Consider the following 21,581-nt stretch of genomic DNA (forward strand, 5'->3'; position numbering starts at 1 on the left):
TTATTTATTTATTTATTTATTTATTTATTTATTTATTATGTATACAATATTGTGTCTGTGTGTATGTCTGCAGGCCAGAAGAGTGCACCAGACCTCATTACAGATGGTTGTGAGCCACCATGTGGTTGCCGGGAATTGAACTCAGGACCTTTGGAAGAGCAGGCAATGCTCTTAACCACTGAGCCATCTCTCCAGCCCTTAAAGTTTATCTTTATGTGTAATGTCTCTTAGTGTGTGTGTTGGGGGGGGGGGCGGTATTTGCATGACTTTAGGTGCCTGTAGAGGCCAGAAGAGAGCCTCTGGTCTCTGGGGCTGGATTTGCCAGTGTTTGTGAGTTCTGCCGTGTGGGCACTGGGACCTGAACCCGTGTCTTCCACAACAGTGGGATGCACTCTGAACTGCTGAGCTGGCTCCCCAGGCCCTGTGTACAGCACGTGCATATTCTGCTATTGTAGAACTATTATCTCTAGGTGTGGGGTGTGAAGATGAAGGATGCTAAGCAGGAAGTTCTGAGTAGAAAACAGCCCTGCATCTGCACCATGGACAGGGGTCAACCCACAACATCTGGCTCCCTGTGATTGCTTTGCTTCTAATCGCCAACCTCAGTTTTTTTTTTCTTTGTGTCTTTCCTTCCTTCCTTCCACGAAGCCCGAGTGACGTTTCTAAGTCTTCCAGGGTAGACTGAGGAGTGTGCGTACACCCCAGAGGCTCAGCTTCTACCCACAGGATGCCTAGGACACTTGTGAGGATCCCAAAGCCCAGCAGTTTCGGCTCCATCAATGGTCCACACAGGGGCTTTTACTCACGAGTACCATAGAGGAGCTCAGCTCTGGCTTGCTCTGTGATTAAAAAGGACGCTCTCAGGAATTTTAGAAAACCTCTTACAGCCAAACTCTGTGAGGTGAAATGTTTATCCCTTTTTTGCTGACAGACTGTCTCTGGTACAGGCCTGCCACATTCTCTGGAGGCCTCCAGTTGATCAACCATTGAGACCTGCCTTTAAAAAATTTGCTTCTGTTTGCGTGTGCACACAGGTTTGTGAATATGGAGGCCAGAAGTGGATGTCAGATATCTTTACTGGTTCTCTACCTTAGTTTTTGAGGTAAGTTCTCTCACGCACCACAGATTCAGCCAGACTGGCTAGCCAGCAAGGCCCACGGAGCCTTCTTCCTCCACCTCTCGAGTTCTAGGGCCATAGGCCTGTGTCATTGCTTCCAGCTATTTCTGTGGGTGCTGGGGATCTAAACCCAATCCTTCATGGCAGCAAGCACCTTCCTGGGCCTAATCTCCAGCCCCAAGACTTTCCATTTAAAGCAATAAGAAACTTTAGCCACTAAGATTTCAGTGGCAGAGGGAGTGTATTGTATTAGACAAGGAGGCCAACCTGGTGTTCAGAGGCTCTAGGGAGATCCTTGAACCATTAGTCCCCAGGCTGGTGTTTTACAGGTGACTTGCAGGCTAATTTGGTATCGCTGTCTCTTTAAGTGTGAAGGGCTTGAAAAGAGTCAGCTTATTAGCTGAATAATACCTGAATGAATGAAGGCTTGAGTGGGAGGGGTCAGCTGCAAGGATATAACTGCGGGCCTGCAGTCCCTCTGTGTGTTTCAGGGGAAACCGTGACTGAGAAGACACACAGAAAGGTGAGAGACATGGCGCCGCCCTGCTATGCTAGGCCTCAGATCCCCTGGTGTCACTTAAATGCCAAAGCTGTCCACGGTGGGAGAGAAAATGTCTTATCGTTCTCCATATGTCCAAGTGTACGTATTTCCCATGGCTATAAATAATGAATGGCCATAATAAAAACAGAAGGCATGGCTGGGGTGAGGGTTCAGAGAGAAAAGTTCTTGCCGCACAAGCCTGGCAACCCGAGGCCAGTCCTCGGAACCCAAGAGAAAGACTGGATGCATGGCGTAATACTCTAATCCCAGGGCTCCTGTGTTGAGATGGGACGGGAGCTTGCAGCCCAGATGTCCCGGAGCACAGCGTGGCAGAAGCAATCATCTAGCAATAACCCACTCCTTCAACATTGTCGACTGACCTGTAGACACAGGCTGGGGCTCACGCATGCACACTAACAAAACCCAGCAAATTTAGTGTCTCACAGATCCAGAGGAAAGAAATTTAGACTGTGTCTTTCAGACTGCGTTCTGCTGGAAGGATGGAGAAGATGTGTTCTGTCTTAGCTGAACTTCCTTCCTTGGCTTTTGACCCCCTTCCTTTACTCTCTAAACCAGCAATGAAGCATCCACCCACCTGTGACCTCAGCCTTCCTCATCACGTCTCCCCTCACTCTGACCCTCCTGCCTCTCTTACACTTTTAGGATCCATTCAGTAGTCTTAACAGCCCTTCATCTAAGCACACCTGCACAAAGCCGTTCTGTCAAGGAAACACATTCACGAGTTACAGGAAGTAGAACGTGGATATCATTAGGGGGTCACATTCCGCCTACACACCAGTGTTTGAATGGGTTATTGCTGTTGCCATGGTGACTTTGGGGGTGGTATTGTTGCAGCAGTCAACCACATCAATGTCATTTGCTTTTCTCAGGCTTACATTTCGCTGCCCAGTTTCCTGGGTTTTGCAGGTCTGGGGGAACATTGATTGTCAGACCTGGGCCCACCCTGGGGATTGTGGTCAGCACACTGCCATTTGTACCTAAGAAAACCAAGAGTTACAATGTCAGGACTCTTTGTTCATTCACCTTGGATTAGAACACTAGGGTGTCTCAGACTGTGTGAACCCCTCCTCTTCGTCTTATGTGTGAAAGGAATGAGGTGCAGAGGGGCTAACAAAGAGGAGGGAAGAGAGGAGGGCCTGTGGGGAGGAAAGACCTGCATGGAAAGACTTCTCTGTGGAGGAGGAGTTCACACAGTCAGTCAGGGCCCCTGGCTAAGTAAGCTGGGCATTCGTCTCCATCACATTGGGCTCATGACAGGACATTTCTAAAAAGCACAGGAAAATCAAAAGTTTTTCCTAGTTTGCTGATCTGAGGTAACAGCTGTTTACTGATGCATTTTTAAGAATGACAGAATGGGGTGATCGGATATAAATATGAGGATGAAGACATTGTTCTCTTAGTTTCAGAAACATGATCTAAAGAATATAGTTGAAGTGTGGGGAATGTCTGTCCTAGGCTTTAGTTTAATTTTTGTTTTGAGACAAGGTCTTGCTGCATGGCCCAATTCCTGATTCTCCTGCCTCTGGTTCCTGTATGTTGGAGGCACAAGCATTTACTCTCAGGCTTGGCTGCTGTTGCATTTGAAAAAAACTTTTTTTTTTTTTGCCTCAAAGTTTATAGGAAAGTAGATTTCAAGACATTAGGTATCTTAAACCTTAGAAAATGGTAAGAAGATTTTGATATTTTTCAAACCCTAAAACTGCAGAGAAATCCAAGTTTAGTTGTAAAGTGCTCAGGCTGCGGAAGGGGGGCACAGAACGGGCATAACAGAAACCCAGCATGTCAAGCCGGCCCCTTGGTTTCCCCGAGGGGGGCCACCTGGCCTTGCTTGTCTAGGATGGCTTGATTGACCCACGGCAGACAAGCACCTGGGCATGGGTTACCTATAAAACCCAGCACCCGGGCCTATCCTGATGCAGAAGGAAGAACTGAGTGGTGGCATTCCCGCCTGTCTCAGGCCTTTGTTTGGGGGTTCCCTGTTCCCTGTTCCCGCGGGCCTGGTTTGCTGATTTGTGGCTTATTATTTTTTATGGGATCTGCTAATTTCTCCCATAAACCATATCAGGATGCATATCGCTTTAAGTCTTATCATGTAATTCACTTGTCAGCAGATTTTTTTAGTCTGGAAATATTTAGGGAGGTAAACTAATGAGAGATTATATTTCTGGCTTGACTTGGAAAACAGTGGACATTTTGCTTCTCCGTAGCCTTGCTATGGAGAAGGGGGGTAAATTATTTTGGGGTAAGGGGTCAACTTGACAAAGCTGGAGTCATTTGGGAAGAGAGAGCCTCAGCTAAGGAAATGTCTCCATCGGATTGGCCTGAGGGCAGGTCTACGGGAGCATTTTCCTGATTGAAGATTAATGTGGGAGGTCCCAGCCCACTTTGGGTGGTACCATCCCTGGTGCACCTGGGATATATAAGAAAGCAACATGAGGAACAAGCCAGTAAGCCTTGCTCCTCCTTGGCCTGTGCTTCAATTCCTGCCTCCAGGTTTTGGCCTTGAGTTCCTGCCCTGATTTTCCTCACTGGTAGACTGAGACTCGGAAGTTAAGTCGAATAAACCCTTTCCTTTCCAAAATGCTTTTCATCATATTTTATCATAGCAAGAGAAGCAAAGCACCTGTGACACAGAGCTCTTGTGAGATACTCTGGAGACCATGGAGGGTCGGGGGACACGGACATAGTGAACGCCAGAGTCAATGTCTGACTATGGGCCCTAAGCACCTACAAGACAGAAGCTGCCATCGGGTGGAGACCAGAATGGGCTTCAGACCCGATGGCTAGTCAGGTCACGAGGAGATGAGGATATGGCAGCTCCCTCAGAAGTTGCACAGGGGACGGTGGCAGCAGTGAGTAGCGCGGATTTCGTAATTCTTCACCGTTCTCTTGAAGCACTCCGATTTGTCCTCCGTGCAGCCTTTCACTGAATACCACTGGACCCCACCTGAAGGAAGGAACGATGCTGAGACGGGTGGGTGCTGCCTACCTGCCTGGCGGGCGTTACACACTAAACACGTAACAATAGAAGACGAAGTGCATTCTCCAGCTTCACCCAGACACGAATCTAGACTTCCTACCGTGAGGAGTGGCGCCCTCACTGCTAAAGAACTCCCGGGTAAACTATCTGAACTGGGGACTTTGTAGTACACATGCTTCAGAACTGTAGAACAACCACAGCTTTCTGCTTGCAACTGCTATTGTCTAGGCTTTTCTCACTGTGATAGCTGTGGGCGAGCTTGCATATAACCACTCCTCAGCATCACTAAGGTCTGTCATTCAAAAGGCCACATCTGCACAAGGGCACTCTAGCAAGTGCTTCCTAGAGATGGAATCTTATCATACAGAACGTCACTATTTTTCTGGGTAGGCTGGCCCTCAGTTCTTAATCCTTCCACTTCAACCTTTCGGGTTCTAGGAGTTCCTAAGTTTGTACCACCATACCCAGTTTTTCCTTCTTGGTTAAATCACTGTAGAACACAGACAAATGGACAACGTGAAAAGCAAGTTCCAGTAGTTCCACAGTCCTCCTGCCCAAGTTTCAGATGTGCCCAGAGCACTAATGAGCATCCTCAGAGCAACAAAGACAAAAGTGCTTTCTCAGCACAGCTGTTTCTGCTTCCCCAGGCCCAGGATGTCAGCTGTCGCTCAGAGACTTCTGCTATTACAGTTGGATACAGCAGCAGGGGCCATCTGTTCTGGGCATTTAAGAAGAAAAAGGCTAGGGATGTTGCTGTCCATTTCATAATAGAAGATGTACCCGAGCTTCTCACTACCCTGGCCTGGGACAAGACACCTGGGTAAGTTGAAAAACCAAAAGTTTGTTTGGTCTCACAATTTCAAAAGTCTCAGCCCACAGTTTTTTGGCAATGTTGCTTTTTGGTCTGTGGTTAACAAACTTGTAGTGGGAAGAGCTTGGCCAAGAAAGCCACACATCTCATGGTGTCCAGGAAACAAAAAGGAGAAGGCTGGGAACTCAATGTTCCCTGCAGTAGCATGTGTCCCAGACATAACTTCCTTCTCCTCAGCCTTGCCTCCTAAAGTTCCACTATTTCCCAATCACACTAAAAGTTCCAGCATTTCCCGGACGTGCTAAAGGCTGGTGATCAAGCCTATAAGACATGGGCCTTTAGGGAACATTCAAGATTCAAGCCTTAGCAACTGTCTGCACAAGGCATCAATCTCCCACAAGTGCCACTACTGGCAATGTTGAGAAGCTATTGATAAGGCCACATTAGAATGTAACTTTATGTAACTTTCAATTCTGTTTAATTTAGTTTAATTCAGTTCAGTGGGAAATGGTAAAAAATTCCAAGACACTGAACTCTGCTCACATAGCATAGCCATTCCAGGTCATTGATTTGCCATAGGAGGTTGTCGGTATTTTTCTAGGCAAGCTTTCAGGCTTTAGTCCATGCACAGAATCCCTTAATTCTTACGCTGATGTCAATATGAGTGCTCAGAATTCAAGAGTAGAAGAGCAATGCCTGAGAACCAATGTCTTTGGCTCTGAGGGGCTTTGGGACCTTTCTCCATCAATAATAGACTTGAATAGCAAAGTTCAAAGTTACAGGGCAGAGCCCAGAAGTTTCTTAATACCAACCAATCCCCTTGAGGTGGAAAATGTGGCTCTTCCTCTCTCTTGCATAACTTCGATGACCTCTGATTTTTGTTCTTTCCTTCCAACCCCATGAAGTATTGCGTTGCTGACTTCTATTTATATGTAGACTACTATGTGTATTAATTTGTATTGATTTCATCCCACTTGACAACAGTTTAGATATTTGCCCATATTAGCAAGTAAATGTGGAAGATGCTATATTGTAGACAGCATTGCATGGTTTGGAGACAAGACAGTCCAACTGCTTCCTGTATGTGAGCTTGGAGGTCGTCTATTAAAAGAATGTTTTGCCATTTTTTATTTAGTGTGTGTATGTGTGTGTGTGCAATTAACCTTTATATAATAAGGCATATTCGTTATCAGTCTTACGGGCTAAACATGTTACATTTTTCTATACTTTACATTGCCTTGATTTTTGCTAGCAAGGTTAAACTGCTCTTTTGTTTCTTTCCATGTTGCTATTTTCTGTGCCAAGGATTGCTTTTTTTTTTTTTTTTTGGTTTTTTTCGAGACAGGGTTTCTCTGTGGTTTTGGAGCCTGTCCTGGAACTAGTTCTTGTAGACCAGGCTGGTCTCAAACTCACAGAGATCCTCCTGCCTCTGTCTCCCAAGTGCTGGGATTAGGCGTGCGCCACCACCGCCCGGCTTGCTTTCATGTTTTATTTTTTTTCTGATAGTTGGTCTTGTGTGTGTGTTGTATATTTAGTGTACAGTATGTGTTCTTGTAGGTGTGTGTGTGCATGTGTGTAGAGATTGATGTCAGGTTTCTTTCTTCAGTTGCTCTCTATCTTAGTCTGGCATGCTGGATCTCTTTCTGGGTTTGAAGCTCACTGATTCAGCCAGGCTGACTGGCCAATGAGTTTCATGGATCTGCCTGACTTTGACCTACTGGGATACAGGCATACACTACCGGGCCTGTCTTTTTTACTTGGATTCCTGGGATCTAAATTCATCTCTCCATGCACTTACTTGGCTGAACCATCTACCCAGTCCTTAACTCATCTTCTAAAAAAAGATTTTTTGGAAGCTCCTTATTTTTCTGGACAGATAATAATGTTTTTCTGTAATCTATTTTTATTATTTCCAGCTAACTAGCTCTTTGGTCTTTTACATTTGCTTATCATTTAACATTGTCATTTATTTTACAAATCACAAAATATAGACACATTTAAATCAATTATATTCTTTTTGACTTTTGGGTTTTGGATATAAAGGGGCCTCCTCTCTTTCAAATTTGAAATGTGCTCACCAGCATTTTCTTTTGATCTTGTCAGCATTTGGTTTTTGTGTTTAACATGGAATCTGAGCAGTTGCACAGGAGCCTGCATTTAGAAAACTCTGTAAATAATCTATTAATGTTTTCTGAGATGTGAATTCTGTGAATGAGGCTACATGTAGATTTATTAATATTTGGGGACTCAAGATACTTGTATTTGAATTTTGGCTACTATACTCACTTACTAGAAACTTTGTAAAAATTTATTTAGCCTTTATGTGCCTCCAATTTTTCATTAAAAATAGAGATAATTGAGAGATAACCCAGAGGTCTTGCAGAAGACCCAGTTAGGGTTCCCAGTGCTCACAGGGTGGCCCTGTAACTCCAGTTCCAGAGGATCCAGTGCCCTCTTCTGGCCTTCAGAAGCTGCTGCAAACATGTAATGTGCATAAACCTATGCACGCACACACATATACATGTATGAGTAATATATAAATACTCCTTTAAAATGGGGATAATGAGTTATGAACATAGCACTGTTGGTGAGCACTTGCCATCTGTATAGCCTTGGTTTCAAGCTCCAGCACTCAAAAAATAAGAAAATTGAGTGAGGGGATTTGGGGAGGGGGATTAGTGATGGGGATCCATCCAGGTCATATCATTGCATGATTGAAGCAATGTAGTCCTGCCCAAACATTGGGCATATGGCTGGTGTTAACAAATGATAAAGGAATTGCCTCTGCACTTCTACATAGCAAGACTTACCTTTAGCAAGGCTCTCTTTTATACAAAATTGACCGGGCTTTGTTCTGCAGGTTCCAAGGTCTAACAGACATCCATGGAACGGGATGGAGAGATTGCACGACCTGCAAATCACACCTCCGACATCTCCAAGGACAGCGAAGAAGGGGGCAATTGCGATGGAGACCAGAGCGAATGAGCAGAGTGGAGAGAGGAGAGAGAGGGACCGAAAAATATCAGTAATTTTTTAACGTTAAAGAATAAGAAATGCTTAAAAAATTGTTTAAAAATCCACATAAATTAAGATTATTTCAGTTTGTATATTTAATGAGGGAGGTTTCAAAGCACGTGCTACGTTAATGAATCAGAAGCCCTCTGAACTGACAGGAATCAGAAATGAGGACATCTTCTTGGTGCCTAACTAAAACATGGATTTCACCAGCCACATACCAACAGTTAGGTCATTTCCAAATCCAGGTAGCATGTTATACATGCAAATATTCATTACTTGATTAATGCATACTCATCCGTTATCCTCAGTACTCAAATCCAGTTGTTCAACCACATTGCTCAATTGATTACGTACAACTATCTCAGAGGTTTTTGGACTTAGTCAGCATCTAGAACATTAGTTCCCAGTTTCTGAGTGCATCAGATGAAGGTGAGTGGCTAAAATAGGTTTCTGTGCATCCAGAAGACTTGAACGACAGTGCATGGGAGGCTGAGTTCACGAATCTTCATTTCAGATGTGCAGTGCTAGTTGACGGGGCAGAACTTGGACACGGATGTAAGGTCGTCTATTCAGAAATCCTTGATGATGACTCCAGCAGGAAGCCTTGGTCACAACAGAATGCTTGTTACTGTTAATAACCCAGGCAGTTCAAAGACACAAATTGGCCTCGTGTTCATACTTTCCCTTTCTACTTTTTTTACGCTCTTCCTTCTTTCTCCCTTCCTTCCTTTCATTTTGTTTTATGTTTGTTTGCTTGTTTTTCTTTTCTTTTTAAAGACAGGTCTCACTGTGTAGTCTTGGCAGGTCTGGAAGGTGCTCTGTAGATCAGGATGGCCTTGAACTCACAGAGACCTTGTTGCCTCTGCCTGCTGACTGCTGGGATTAAAGGTGTGCACCACCACACTTGGCATTTCCTCCTCTTTCAACATATAATCCCCACAGCCAAAGTGCTTTTATTTACTAGTAATTCATATAAGAACTTACGAGACACATGGTGCAATGCATTTTTTATCTTCCTTTGCTACAACTAAGGTGACTTTCAATAGAAGGCAGTCTGGGTAACACCACCCTTTAGTCAGATGAATTAACAAATATATTTTTGTGTGGCTCTGCATGCAATAACAGCTGAAGCCATGAATTTGAAGGAGAATGGGAACAGGTGTACGGGAGAGCATGGAGAGAGGAAAGGGAGGGGAAATGTTGTATTTAAAATACAGTCTCAGAACTAAACAACAACCACCACAGCAAAAGAGTGACATTTACACCTAGAAATCTGCTAAGCAATTTACACACAATAGCCCAGTTATTTTCAAAACAATGTTTGTTTCAGCCAGAAATTATATGTGCCAAAATCTCCCTTGAAATAAATCTTAATAGCTTTCATAAGTGGAAAAGATGGAGACAAAAAGCTTCTTTGAAACCTAAGCCCTTGTCCTTGGTAGTCGCTCTGAGACCCTGAAGCTGCCAGGCTTTCATGTGTCCCCAGCCTTCCCTCATCTTCTTCTGCTAAAGAACTTGGTTCTTCTGGCTGAGGGTCAGGGGCTGGATGGATTACTGGGCCAACCGCTTCTCAGGGAGTCCCTGAGGGAGTTCTCTTCTTGGGTTTGTCATCACCCAGTCTTACAGCCCGCCCATAGAGACCCACCTCATTCTTCAGCCCTTCTTTCAAGGCATAGGAGGACTAAGATGGGTGCGCTTACGACCACCAACAAGAACTCTCCTTTTGATGACAATCTTTATCCGCTTGTCCTCACATCTTCCTCTGTGTACAGAAGAAGTAATGCAAGTCTCTGAATTATTTAAAAATGTAGGTGTTTTGTTGATTTAATTAGCACACAAAGATAATGGCTTTCTTTATATATGTATCAGTGTACCCTGTTCATATTCACCTCTTCATTACCTTGTCTCCCATCCCTTCTAACTGGTCCTCTTCTTCTTCTTCTTCTTCTTCTTTTTTTTTTTTTTTTTTTTTTTTTTTGGTTTTTTGAGACAGGGTTTCTCTGTGGTTTTGGAGCCTGTCCTGGAACTAGCTCTTGTAGACCAGGCTGGTCTCGAACTCACAGAGATACGCCTGCCTCTGCCTCCCAAGTGCTGGGATTAAAGACATGCACCACCACCGCCTGGCACTGGTCCTCTTCTTGTCAAATGGTCTATTTCTTTCTGTCTCTGCCTCTCTCTCTGTCACACACATACACACAAAGTGTAAAAATCTAGAATCTAAATATAAGGAATCATATAAGCTATTTGTTGTGGGTCTGGTTTATTTTTCTTTTTTAATATTTATTTATTTATTATGTATACAATATTCTGTCTGTGTGTATGCCTGAAGGCCAGAAGAGGGCACCAGACCTCATTACAGATGGTTGTGAGCCACCATGTGGTTGCTGGGAATTGAACTCAGGACTTTTGGAAGAGCAGGCAATGCTCTTAACCGCTGAGCCATCTCTCCAGCCCCCTGGTTTATTTTTCTTAACTCGATAATCTCTAGCACCATCTTATTTTTCATGACATCCAAGTCATGGAAGATGTCTTCTCGTGCTGTTTCACCTTTCTTACGTGCCTCTCCTTTCTGGAAGAGATGTCTAAGTAGAAGATGCTGCCCAGACCTGAGCTGCGTCCTGTATTTAATGAGAAGTGTAGGAAAAGAAGGTCTGTGCTGCATTTTCTACTTTGACAACTCTTCCCTACTCGGTTCGCTAATGCAGGTTCTTCCTCTACAAAATGAGAATAAAAACACCTGATGTCTGGTGAGGAGTAAATCAATCAATACACAGGAACCTGTCTAGTGAGGAGTAAATCAATCAATACACATGAACGTTCAGGGCAGAGTCTGCTCACTAGATGTCCAGACTAAGGTCTTCTGTCCGCATCCAGAGTCTCCTAGCATCTCGCAGAGAGAGAAGATAATTAACCTAAGAGGAGGTTTAGAGGAAGCAAGAGCAGGCAGCTTCTACAATCGCACTTCCGCTACCACCTCCCTTACGTCCACTCTCCACTCAGGCAGATTGTAGTATCTTCATTTTCTTAACCGGCTGTCCCTCCATCTGACTCCTCCTTTATCATGACTTACCACTCAAGAGGCAGGATAGGATAAAAACCCCAGCAATGGCAGTCCTCATTCTTAGATTCGCAGGCCAAAGAAAGGTAGAAGGAAAGACAGGTCCAACCATCACCTCTTTCTGAGGAAGACAGACAAGCACATGGTAGCCATTTAAAGGGGAGATATTGGCTAAATCACTTTTTTCCCCCCATTAAATTAAGGGCATCCTTCTTTATAAAAATAACTGTAAAGCCATTTCTAGTTCTGAAATTTAGATATCTTTTTTTTTTTTTTAAACCAATGCTGCCATCTCATTTTGCTTCCCCCTTAATTACAGTTGCTTCAGGCAAAATATGAAGTGGGGTCAGTGATGTTTCTTGGTTAATGTCTTCAAAAATCCTTCTGCTGTTCAAAAGGAAATGTTCCTCTCAGCTTCAGGGACTGAAGCTCACCGCAAATGGTCGTAGGCAGGAGGGGAGGCCACGTGATAGCAACGGCGGTGGTCATTAAGTCATCAGAACGGCTAAGATGTTACTAGTCACCCACACCTACCTCTCGCGGGGCGATTTTCCCTGTCTACACTTCTTAAAATGCCTGATCACAGTTTTTAGTGAGTGAGACGCGCTGTAACTGAATCCAACAGCCTGATCCTCTAGGTTCTAAGCAGTTGAACTGTAACAGATACCCACGCAACAACATTCCGGAATTGCCCTTGAGCGCCCTCATCTGGATGGAGTCCGTTCTCCTTAGTCAGGAACCGTACCAAGGACAAGTCAGCCTACTCACTGTAAAGGGGCCTGGCGTTTTCTATAGGTTATACAGGTTGGACACCCGCACTGTGTGGTCTCACCGCTTAGTGTATAAAGCACTCGGCTTTCCTTTGGGAGGGGGGATGCTTGCTGGGGTTTAAAACCAGGGCCACACACACACGCTTATCAAGTCCCTACCCACTCAGCTGCACTGGGAAGCCTGATTTTGATGTCTCTGAAAAAAATACCAGGGAATCCTTAGATCGAAAATTTGATCAAATTACAGAAGCATTTGAGTTTAAAGGTAATGTTTATTCTTAGCTAATGCACAGGTTGGAATCAGTAGATTCTTCTGGAAACAAATGAAAGTTTTAAGAACATCAGAGTCTCTTTGACAATGCTGCCACCAAACCCCATGCCGTTCTCATAAGTAAATAACCCCATTATGAAAATGTCAGGTGTTTCTCAGCAAATTATATCCCACGGTTTATCCAGATGGACTCTTTTTCTGCTCAACTTCATCATTTCCTTGTAGCAACGAAATATGTACCATTATTGCTTCTAGGGTTATCTTTGTAAAGATAATATGCTCTGCTTACTTTTCCTTTGAATTTCATTTGAAAATATTACTACAACCTTCTTATGTCAATTTAAAAAAATCTACTTCAAAATTTCCACTGATTTGAATCTCAGAAGCAAGGGAATGAAAAAAATACTAGCTACTAAAGAGTTCATAAAACACAAATATTGGGTGTATGGCTGAATGACCAGCAATCAATCACCTTTGCATGGGTGCGGGTGGTCACCACTCAGATCAAACATACCACGTTTTCTTTTGTCTCAGAGGTCTGTCTGCTCACACCCCTTTTCTAGTTATTATTTCCAGCTATTATTTTCAGAAATAATCACTATCCCCTTTTTAAATACTATTGGTTAACGGTACCTGATCTTGAAATTTATAGGTCCATACAGTAAATACTGCACTGATGCAGGCATCATCATTTTGTATCTAGCATTGTGTCTAATTCATCTGATAACAATGTCTGTCTCTAAATTCCAAGACACCCGGCGGGCGGTCACTTTCTGAGGCCTAACACTCTACATTGTTTTTCCTGCTTTCACTAAAACAAAGCGTGCACGTATGTGTGTGTTATATATTATATTTTAAATATTTATTTATTTATTTATTTATTTATTTATTTATTTATTATGTATACAATATTCTGTCTGTGTGTATGCCTGCAGGCCAGAAGAGGACACCAGACCCCATTACAGATGGTTGTGAGCCACCATGTGGTTGCTGGGAATTGAACTCAGGACCTCTAGGAAGAGAGGTAATGCTCTTAACCTCTGAGCCATCTCTCCAGCCCTGTAATATATATTAATAAGGCTCTTGAGTCAGAATTAGGGATAACAGTAGCATGAAGCTCATGCAGATTTTGTGAATATCAAAAGAGAATGGCCTTGGGCAAAGAGTTCTTTCCACACAGTGCCTGCTGGGTCATGGGTGGCCTGGGCTATGGGTATTGTGATGGTGACCAGGGCTCAAATAGTTTTTCTTTTACATAAAAATGTGTTGGTACTTTCCTAAGCATGGGAAAGCAAGTCTACTCTCCAGGAGTTAAATGAGCATGATTTTGAAATTTCCAACAAATTGTCTTGCTTAAAAAAGTTAGAAAACTCAATTATCCTTAAAGGAAAGGATATTTGGTGCCATATGTCTCTAAAAGTAGCCTTGTGCCTGATACCGGAGTTTATATTGGTGGGCTAGGGTTTACTTATAGAATAAGCGAATGATTTCACCTTCATTCAAGGAAATACATTTCTGATGCCAGCTCATTAAGGCCAGAGAACAGTTTATAATGACAAATGGAAGGAAAACTTGGAAAGGAAGCAAATGAGAGTATCATCAATTCAAAGCATTTTGTAGTCAAGCCCCCATGGTAAGTTCTAGAACCAAAAAATGGGCATGACAACTTGTGCACTAAATGGGCATGGCTGTTCTGGAAAACACTTGTGGATGCTCATCAAAGGGCTTATTAATGGTTAATGTCTTTGTGCCATTGAATCTACTCCTAAGACTTTGTTCTGAAGATTGAACAAAAATAAGAATACCATGACCCAAACCAGTAACAATAAAGGGTCCCAGATGGTGAGGTATTGAATGGGAGGCCTGGGGAGGAGAAATAAGACAAAAGAAATATCTGGGGCCAAGAGATCTTGCTAATGCAATTAGTAAGTAATTAGCTAATAAACTAATGACTTATGCCAAGCAAGTTTGTTAAGAAGTACAGTATATATATATATATATATATATATATATATATATATAATTTATATATTATTTACAGTGGGCAGAGGTAGCAAGGAGAGGTTAGTAGAGAGCTAAATCAGACAGTATTGGCAAAGAGCATGGGATACCTCAAACACAGCTGCCAAAGAACTGATCAGCACAGCGCAGGAGGAAGAATTGGGTCCTCAGAAGCCACAACACTGACTCCTATGAGGCGCTGGCTCCAGCCTCAGACTGACCTTGCCAAGTCCATTCCTGGACAAGGACACAGAATTATAGTTTCTTTTGTCATTTTTGTCAGAGCCTCTAAGAAACTCTTGAGTCAGTCTGGTCCCTCACAGTACAACAACCCAAATACAAGGCAATTATCAAGCGAAGGATCACGAGTCCACATGGTTGGTTGGAAGCTTTGCAGTGGAGAGCTGATGAAGACTGGAAGAGGAGGGAGTTGAGAGAATGGCAAAGAGCTAGTAGAAAAGAGAAGTGCAGGGACCAAAGGCTCCCCAGTACCTAGGGCTCCCTGTCTTCACCCTGGAGATCTGTGGGCAGCTAGGACTAACTTCTCCTATACTTGCTACTTAACACATTACAAGACCTCTCTCTAATAAGAGATTCAGTGAAGAGATGTCCTGCCATCTCCTTCCTGCTTCTTGCAAGAGGCCTGGAGCAGTGGACGCTTGCTAGGGAGGGGAGCTGCCGCTCCTGGGCACAGTTAGGGAAGTGAATCCCAGATGATTTGGGATTGGCTGAGTGTCGTAGGAAGGTGGTAGAGAGCGATGTGGAAAGTGAGGAAGGCAGGGCTTGTTCTGAGTTGCACATGGGGAGAAGGGCAAAAGCAGGAGTGAAGGCTGACTCTTAGGGGTTTTGACTTGGGCAATTGGGCACTTTATTATGACATTAACCAAAAAATTGAGGTCAAGTGAGAAATAAATTTGATAGGAAATTTATGAGCTCCGTTTGAGAAGGTTTCAAGTAAAGACATCAAGTATCAGGTGGCTGTGAGCCTCAATTGTAAAAGAGAAGTCAACACTAGCTTTTAATCCCATGTGTTACTTGAAGCATGTATATGAGACTCAAGGAGACTGCCTACGGATGCTTATACTACAGAGGGGGAATGAATTTTTCTTGCAGAATAGCAAGCTATCGATTCAGAAACTCTTGTTGGCTACACGACCCTTAAATATCATCAATGGAAAAACACAAAGTTTGGCAATGATCAAAATGAAGCTTCTGTGAAACCAATGGACATACGGTAAGATAAAGAATACAAGGGGCCCCGGGGGTCTCTCCAGATCTCCGCACTCTTGTGTTGACTGTTATGGACTGAATATATTTGTCTCCCTCAAATTCACGTTTTGAAATCCTAAGCCTCAGTATGGCTGCAGTCTGAGACAGGCATTTACAGAGGCAACTAAGTCCTACAGCCCGAGCAGGTATTGCAGTGAACAGTTGTCCTACAGCCTGAGCAGGTGATGCAGGGAACAGTTGTCCTACTGAAAGACCCCCAGCCCTGCTATATTGCCTAAACCCAGCTTAGCCGTTGTAACGCCATTTTGCGGGGCCTGCACACAACCAAGTATAGGTCCAGGGCAAGGTCAGTGCTCTTAGGTTGCCAAACAGAGGTTGCCAAACAGAATGTCTGTGGTCAGACATCTGACCTGGGAGGGGAACGGAAAATTCTGGGGAAACCCACCTGCACCCTAGATAGAGTCAAGTCAGTTATTATCAGATCTTGATGTTCCTGAGGAACTTGTCCTCAGGGTGAACCCCTCGCCTTATCTGTACTGACCGATGGAATCCCTGTAACCATGCATCAGCTTCTGTGCCCTGCTTTTGCTATAAAAAGAACCCTCACGCAGTCTGCGGGCGCGCAAGTCCTCCGAAAGACTTTGCTGCCCGCAGGTACCTGTGTCTACCTAATAAACCTCTTGCAGTTTGCATCCGTTCCGCGGTCTCGGCTTGGTTCTTGGGTCCGGGGGTCTCCACCTGAGGGAAGGTCCCTACCGGGGGTCTTTCACTACAGTCTGAGCAGGTGATAGTCGTACAGTGTGATCAGGTGATGCAGGGAACAGTTGTCCTACAGCCCGAGTTGGTGATGCAGTGAACAGTTGTCCTATAGCCCGAGCAGGCAATGTAGTGAACAGCCGTGTGTGCTCTCCTAGAAAACAGATGGCCACACCCCCAAATTAACTATGCAAATTAAGGAGACCTAAAGTCTATGCATCTCAGTAAAATTCTGTACAATTAGAGTAGCCATTTTGAAGCTGTGGCGCTCCATTTAAATTTTATACTTTTGATATCTTTTTAAAAATCTGGTTAATTTTAGTGCATGATTTTTTAAAAATTTGTAAGTTCTTTACAATATATTGTGGTGTGTGTGTGTGTGTGTGTGTGTGTGTGTGTGTGTGTGTTTGAGACAGGGTTTCTTCGTGTAGCTATGGCTGTCCTGGAACTAGCTCTGCAGACCAGGCTGGCCTCAAACTCACAGAGATCTGCTTGCCTCTGTCTTCTGAGTGCTGGGATTAAAAGCATGTGCCACCACCACCTGGCCTACAATAAACTTTTAATAATAAAAATAAAGCAAATGATACCCTCTGCAAGACAGACAGAAATAACAGCAACACAATGCCATATATTTCCCCCTAAAAATTTCTTCAATAGACTTGGCTTCATCTATATTATTTTCATAATCTTTAGAAATATAGAGAAAAAATTGAAGTTTAAAATCAACTGCAAGACCCAGGCACAGGCTTGTAGTCCTAGCACTTGGCAGGCAGATTCAGGAGGCTCTCAAGTTTAAGATCAGCCTGGACCATACAAGATTCAGTCTAAAAAACAAATCCAAAGAGGGAGAAAGTAAAAACTGTGGGACCCCCAGGAACAACAACACCAGTTTAAGTCTTCCTAGGAATATTCAAAAAAATCCTTGAACATAAAACCCATGCAAACTTGAAACCCACAAGGAAGCCACCTACCACAAATGAGGGCTTGAGAAAGGAGTCAGATTAAGAACAACTAAATCTATGTAGATTTAGAATTGCTGGATACAGAATCCAAACTGAGACATGATAGCTTAAGTTAGATGTGGGAGGCAGGGATAAAATCTGAAACAGGCAAGAGAGACCACCACACTGAGCACACAGTGCAAAAAAGGCAAATAGGATTTCCAAGAATAAAAAGCACAACTGTTTGCCAACAAATGCTTCTTGAGCATCTGCTGCATGACAGGCGTCCTCCTGGTAACTGGGTTCACCACAGGAACAAAAGAACGACAAGTACTTATTTAACACAGCTCACTTTTGAGAGAGAGAGAGAGAGAGAGAGAGAGAGAGAGAGAGAGAGAGAGAGAGAAGCAAATGCAATTACAAATGGAGGAAGGATCGAAGAGCAATTAATGCAAGCCGAAGTAAGAATTAGTGTGGTGGAAAATAAAACATGACATCAGAGGGTTTGCAAAAACACAAATTCCTGGGGACAGTGCCACACACACACGGTGGCACACACGCACATGGTGACACACATGTACACGGCACACACATACGGTGGTACACACATACATGATGGTACACGCATACACGGTGGCACACGCATACATGGTGGCACAAACATTCATGCTGGCACATCCACATAATCACAGCATGGGGGAGCAGAAAGAGAGGCAGAGGCAGCAGGATCTTGGCAAGTGTGAGGTCACCTTGGTCTCTGTGGCAAGCTCCAGGCTAGTCAATGATACCTTGTCTCAAAAAATAATCAAAGTGAAAACCAAATCCCACAAACAAAACCCCCAAACAACCTCCAAATAAGTAACATACAGATTTGAAAACGTGGGTCAGATGAGAGTAAGACGATACAGTTACAAAAGGAACCTGGCAGAACGTGGGAAACCGTTTTCAAAGACTTACTGGTTGATGCATTCTTCAAACTGATGATTAATTAGGCCCATCTTACAGAAATAAGATTTTTAAGGTAGGTGGAGATAAAAGCATCGGGATGATATCAACATTGACAACTGAATTCAAGGATGGGGCACGGTGTGAGGTAGTATCTTCAAGGTACTGAGATAAAGCAATTAGCTGCTGAAAGTAGACACTCAGAAAGGTCATCCTTCAAAAATGAAGATCATTTATGCAGACATTTTAATAAAAATTAACTATCACTCCAAAATAAGATTTGTTCCAATAACTTCTGAAAGCTGTACTTCAACAAGAAAGGAAATAATACTGGGTATGGTGACTCACAATTCGAATCCTAGCAATTGGAATGCTAAGGCAGGGGGATTGCTATGAGTTCAAGGCAGCTGGAGTTACATAGTGTCAAGCCAGTCATGTACATATGGACAACCTGTCCCCCCAAAACAGACAGGTAGACAGATAGACAAACACTCCCAAACAAAAAAGATACCCAATGATAGTTTGAGATGTAAGATGAGATTATGGGGGAAAATTATGATAAAATGAAGGATAATATTGATGGCATGGAATGCTAATAATATTTGTGTTATACAGAATGCAAAATATATTCTCTGTATTACTTACAATTCTCAAAAAACACTCTGTCATCAAGCTTCTTATTATAAAAAGGTCAAAAAATAATAAAATGACAATACCTCACAAGTATATGGTGGCTTTTCTGACAGAGAAAACCAAGTTTAACATTTTAACATGGAAAACACAGGAAGGTTGAAGAAATGAAGTCTAGAAAATTCCTCATGATGTTTAACATCAGTGATTCTCATAAAGAAGGGCATCATGGCTAATCCTCCCAAGTATAGCGCTTGGAATCAGATTCCCAAGAAGCCAACCTTGAACTTACTACTTGAATAAATTCTTTTAATTATTTGAGACTCAAAGTACCTCCACTCTCCAAGTACGTTGTGCCACCTGATATAGGTGTTCCAATAAAATTTTATAACATAAAAGCCTCCCTGGTCTACAAGAGCTAGTTCCAGGACAGACTCCAAAAGCTATAGAGAAATCCTGTCTTGAAAAACCAAAAAAAAAAAAAAAAAAGGCTGTAGAGATGGCTCAGCAATTAAGAGAGGACACTGCTCTTGCCAGAGACTGGAGTTCCGTTCATAGCACCCATGCTGGGTGGTTCATAACTTCCTGTGTTCAGCTTTAGGGGCTCTGACTCCGTCTTTTGGCTCCCACAGATGCTACACATAAATAGCACACACACACACGTGCGCACATACACACCCCACAAACACAGAAATAGAAATAAACCTTATTAAACATGCTAACAAAATTGAAAAGTTCAACAAAGAATCGTCAAATGTGAATTCTACATCCAGAGACAAGGAACCTCCCTGCTGGGTGGAGCTAGAAGCAGGAACTCTCTATTGAAGGAAAGCCAAAAAACTTGCTCTAAAAGACATGCTAGCATTTAGGAGAGTCTCTGAATCTGAAAATAAAAGAGAAATAAAATGGCAAGTATTTGGATGAGTTCAACAGGTTTCTTTCCACGTATGGTATATAGGATAGTTGAAGCAAAAGATATAGCATATGCTGGTGGGAGTATCAGCAGTACCAGTTTGAAAGGCTTCTTTCTGTCTTCTTCTTTTTAGTGGCAAAATATTAATTCCAAGTAGATCAAGGAAGGTATGTGTACTGCAGTTGCTATAGCAACTACATTAGCAATAACACCAGAAGATGCAGCACATACCACATCATCCACAGAGATGGAAGCCCTGCAATTCTCTCATAGTGTATGCTGAATGTTCACAATGATGGACTGTATAATACTTTGCATTTGTGTTTTTTAAGCCATTCATAGAGGTATATGCCTTAATCCCAGTACTTGCGAGGTAGAAGCAGATACATTTCTGTAAACTTAAGGACAGTCTCAGTCTAGTCCACACAGAGTTCCAGGCTCACCAGAACTTCCTAAGGAGACTCTATCAGAAAAAACAAAACAAAAACAAAACCATGTATGTTTTATGTATCAAAAATCAAAAAGATATTCTTACAAGGAATAAAGCCAAAGCAATTACCTAGCTATGTGAAAGAAAAAGAAATAAATGAACATAAAACACCTGAGCCTACGTCTCCTACTTTACAAAAACTAAAATGTATCATAGAAACACATGTAGAACAGAACTCTATCTTCCAAAACAAAACAGAAAAATCAGAATCCATACAAGACATATTAAAAGAAACCCCCAATAAAATATATTTTATTAAAGCTAAAAAAAAAAGCCTTACTCTACAAAAGATATTACTAGATTGGAATGAGGGACAGTAAAGCAGGAGATTTGAAAAATTTGAAAAATCTTGTTTGATGAAAACCTTGTATTAAAAAAAAGCTTTCAAAATTTATGAAATTAAATAGTTCAATGATTTTATTTTTCAACAAAATTGAAAAAAATCTTGAACAGACATTTTTTTCTTTCTTGTATATTTTTGGGGGTTGGGTGAGTATAGGGACAAAGTCTCACAATATATAGCCTCAGCTTACCAGAGCTCACCATGTAGACCAAACTGGTCTCAGACACAGAGAAATCCCCCTGCCTCTTCCTCCAAAGTGCTGGGAATAAAGGCATCTGCCACCATTTTCTGCTCCCAGAAATTTTCTTGAAGAAAATACACAGGCCGCATCCAACCCTAGGGGCCCAGCTTGGGTTACACATTCTGCATGCTCGTTAGTCGGGTAAACGTAGTTCTCATCCCTCAGCAAAAACTTCTGTTTCAGCAGACAGAGCCCATTGCAGAAATCTACAACTGTTCACAAAACAGAGAACAGTCGGCCATGGGGCAGTCATCCTCAGCTGATACATCTCCAAAACAACCCCCTACAACTAAGGCCCAGGGACGGTTACAGAAGAGAGCACAAAATGTAAGAACCAGAGACCAGGACGTCTTCTGTGAGACAGTGTCTTCTCTATAGGACAGGGAAGCTGTACCTGTGAAATCCCAACCATACGGTCATTTAAGCAAGACTTACACAATGGCAACACCAGTTGTCATGTCAATGAGGATGGGGGAAATTTCACAAGGCCCCACCCCTAGATGA

General features: G+C 42.9%; 1 protein-coding gene across 1 annotated transcript in view; it reads right to left on the bottom strand.

The window, feature by feature from the left end:
- Window positions 1-4,501: 4,501 nt before the first annotated feature.
- The window catches only part of C8H9orf57 (chromosome 8 C9orf57 homolog), a 77,110-nt gene continuing 60,030 nt past the window's right edge, over window positions 4,502-21,581 (bottom strand). The window contains exons 2-3 of the mRNA XM_057777614.1: window positions 8,281-8,403; window positions 4,502-4,626 (exon numbers count right to left, since the gene is read on the bottom strand). Coding sequence (XP_057633597.1) covers window positions 4,502-4,626; window positions 8,281-8,403 — 248 coding nt within the window. The remainder of the gene's footprint in view (window positions 4,627-8,280; window positions 8,404-21,581) is intronic.

This window comes from Chionomys nivalis, chromosome 8 (genome assembly GCF_950005125.1).
Source record: "Chionomys nivalis chromosome 8, mChiNiv1.1, whole genome shotgun sequence".
In the NCBI taxonomy this organism is placed as follows: domain Eukaryota; kingdom Metazoa; phylum Chordata; class Mammalia; order Rodentia; family Cricetidae; genus Chionomys; species Chionomys nivalis.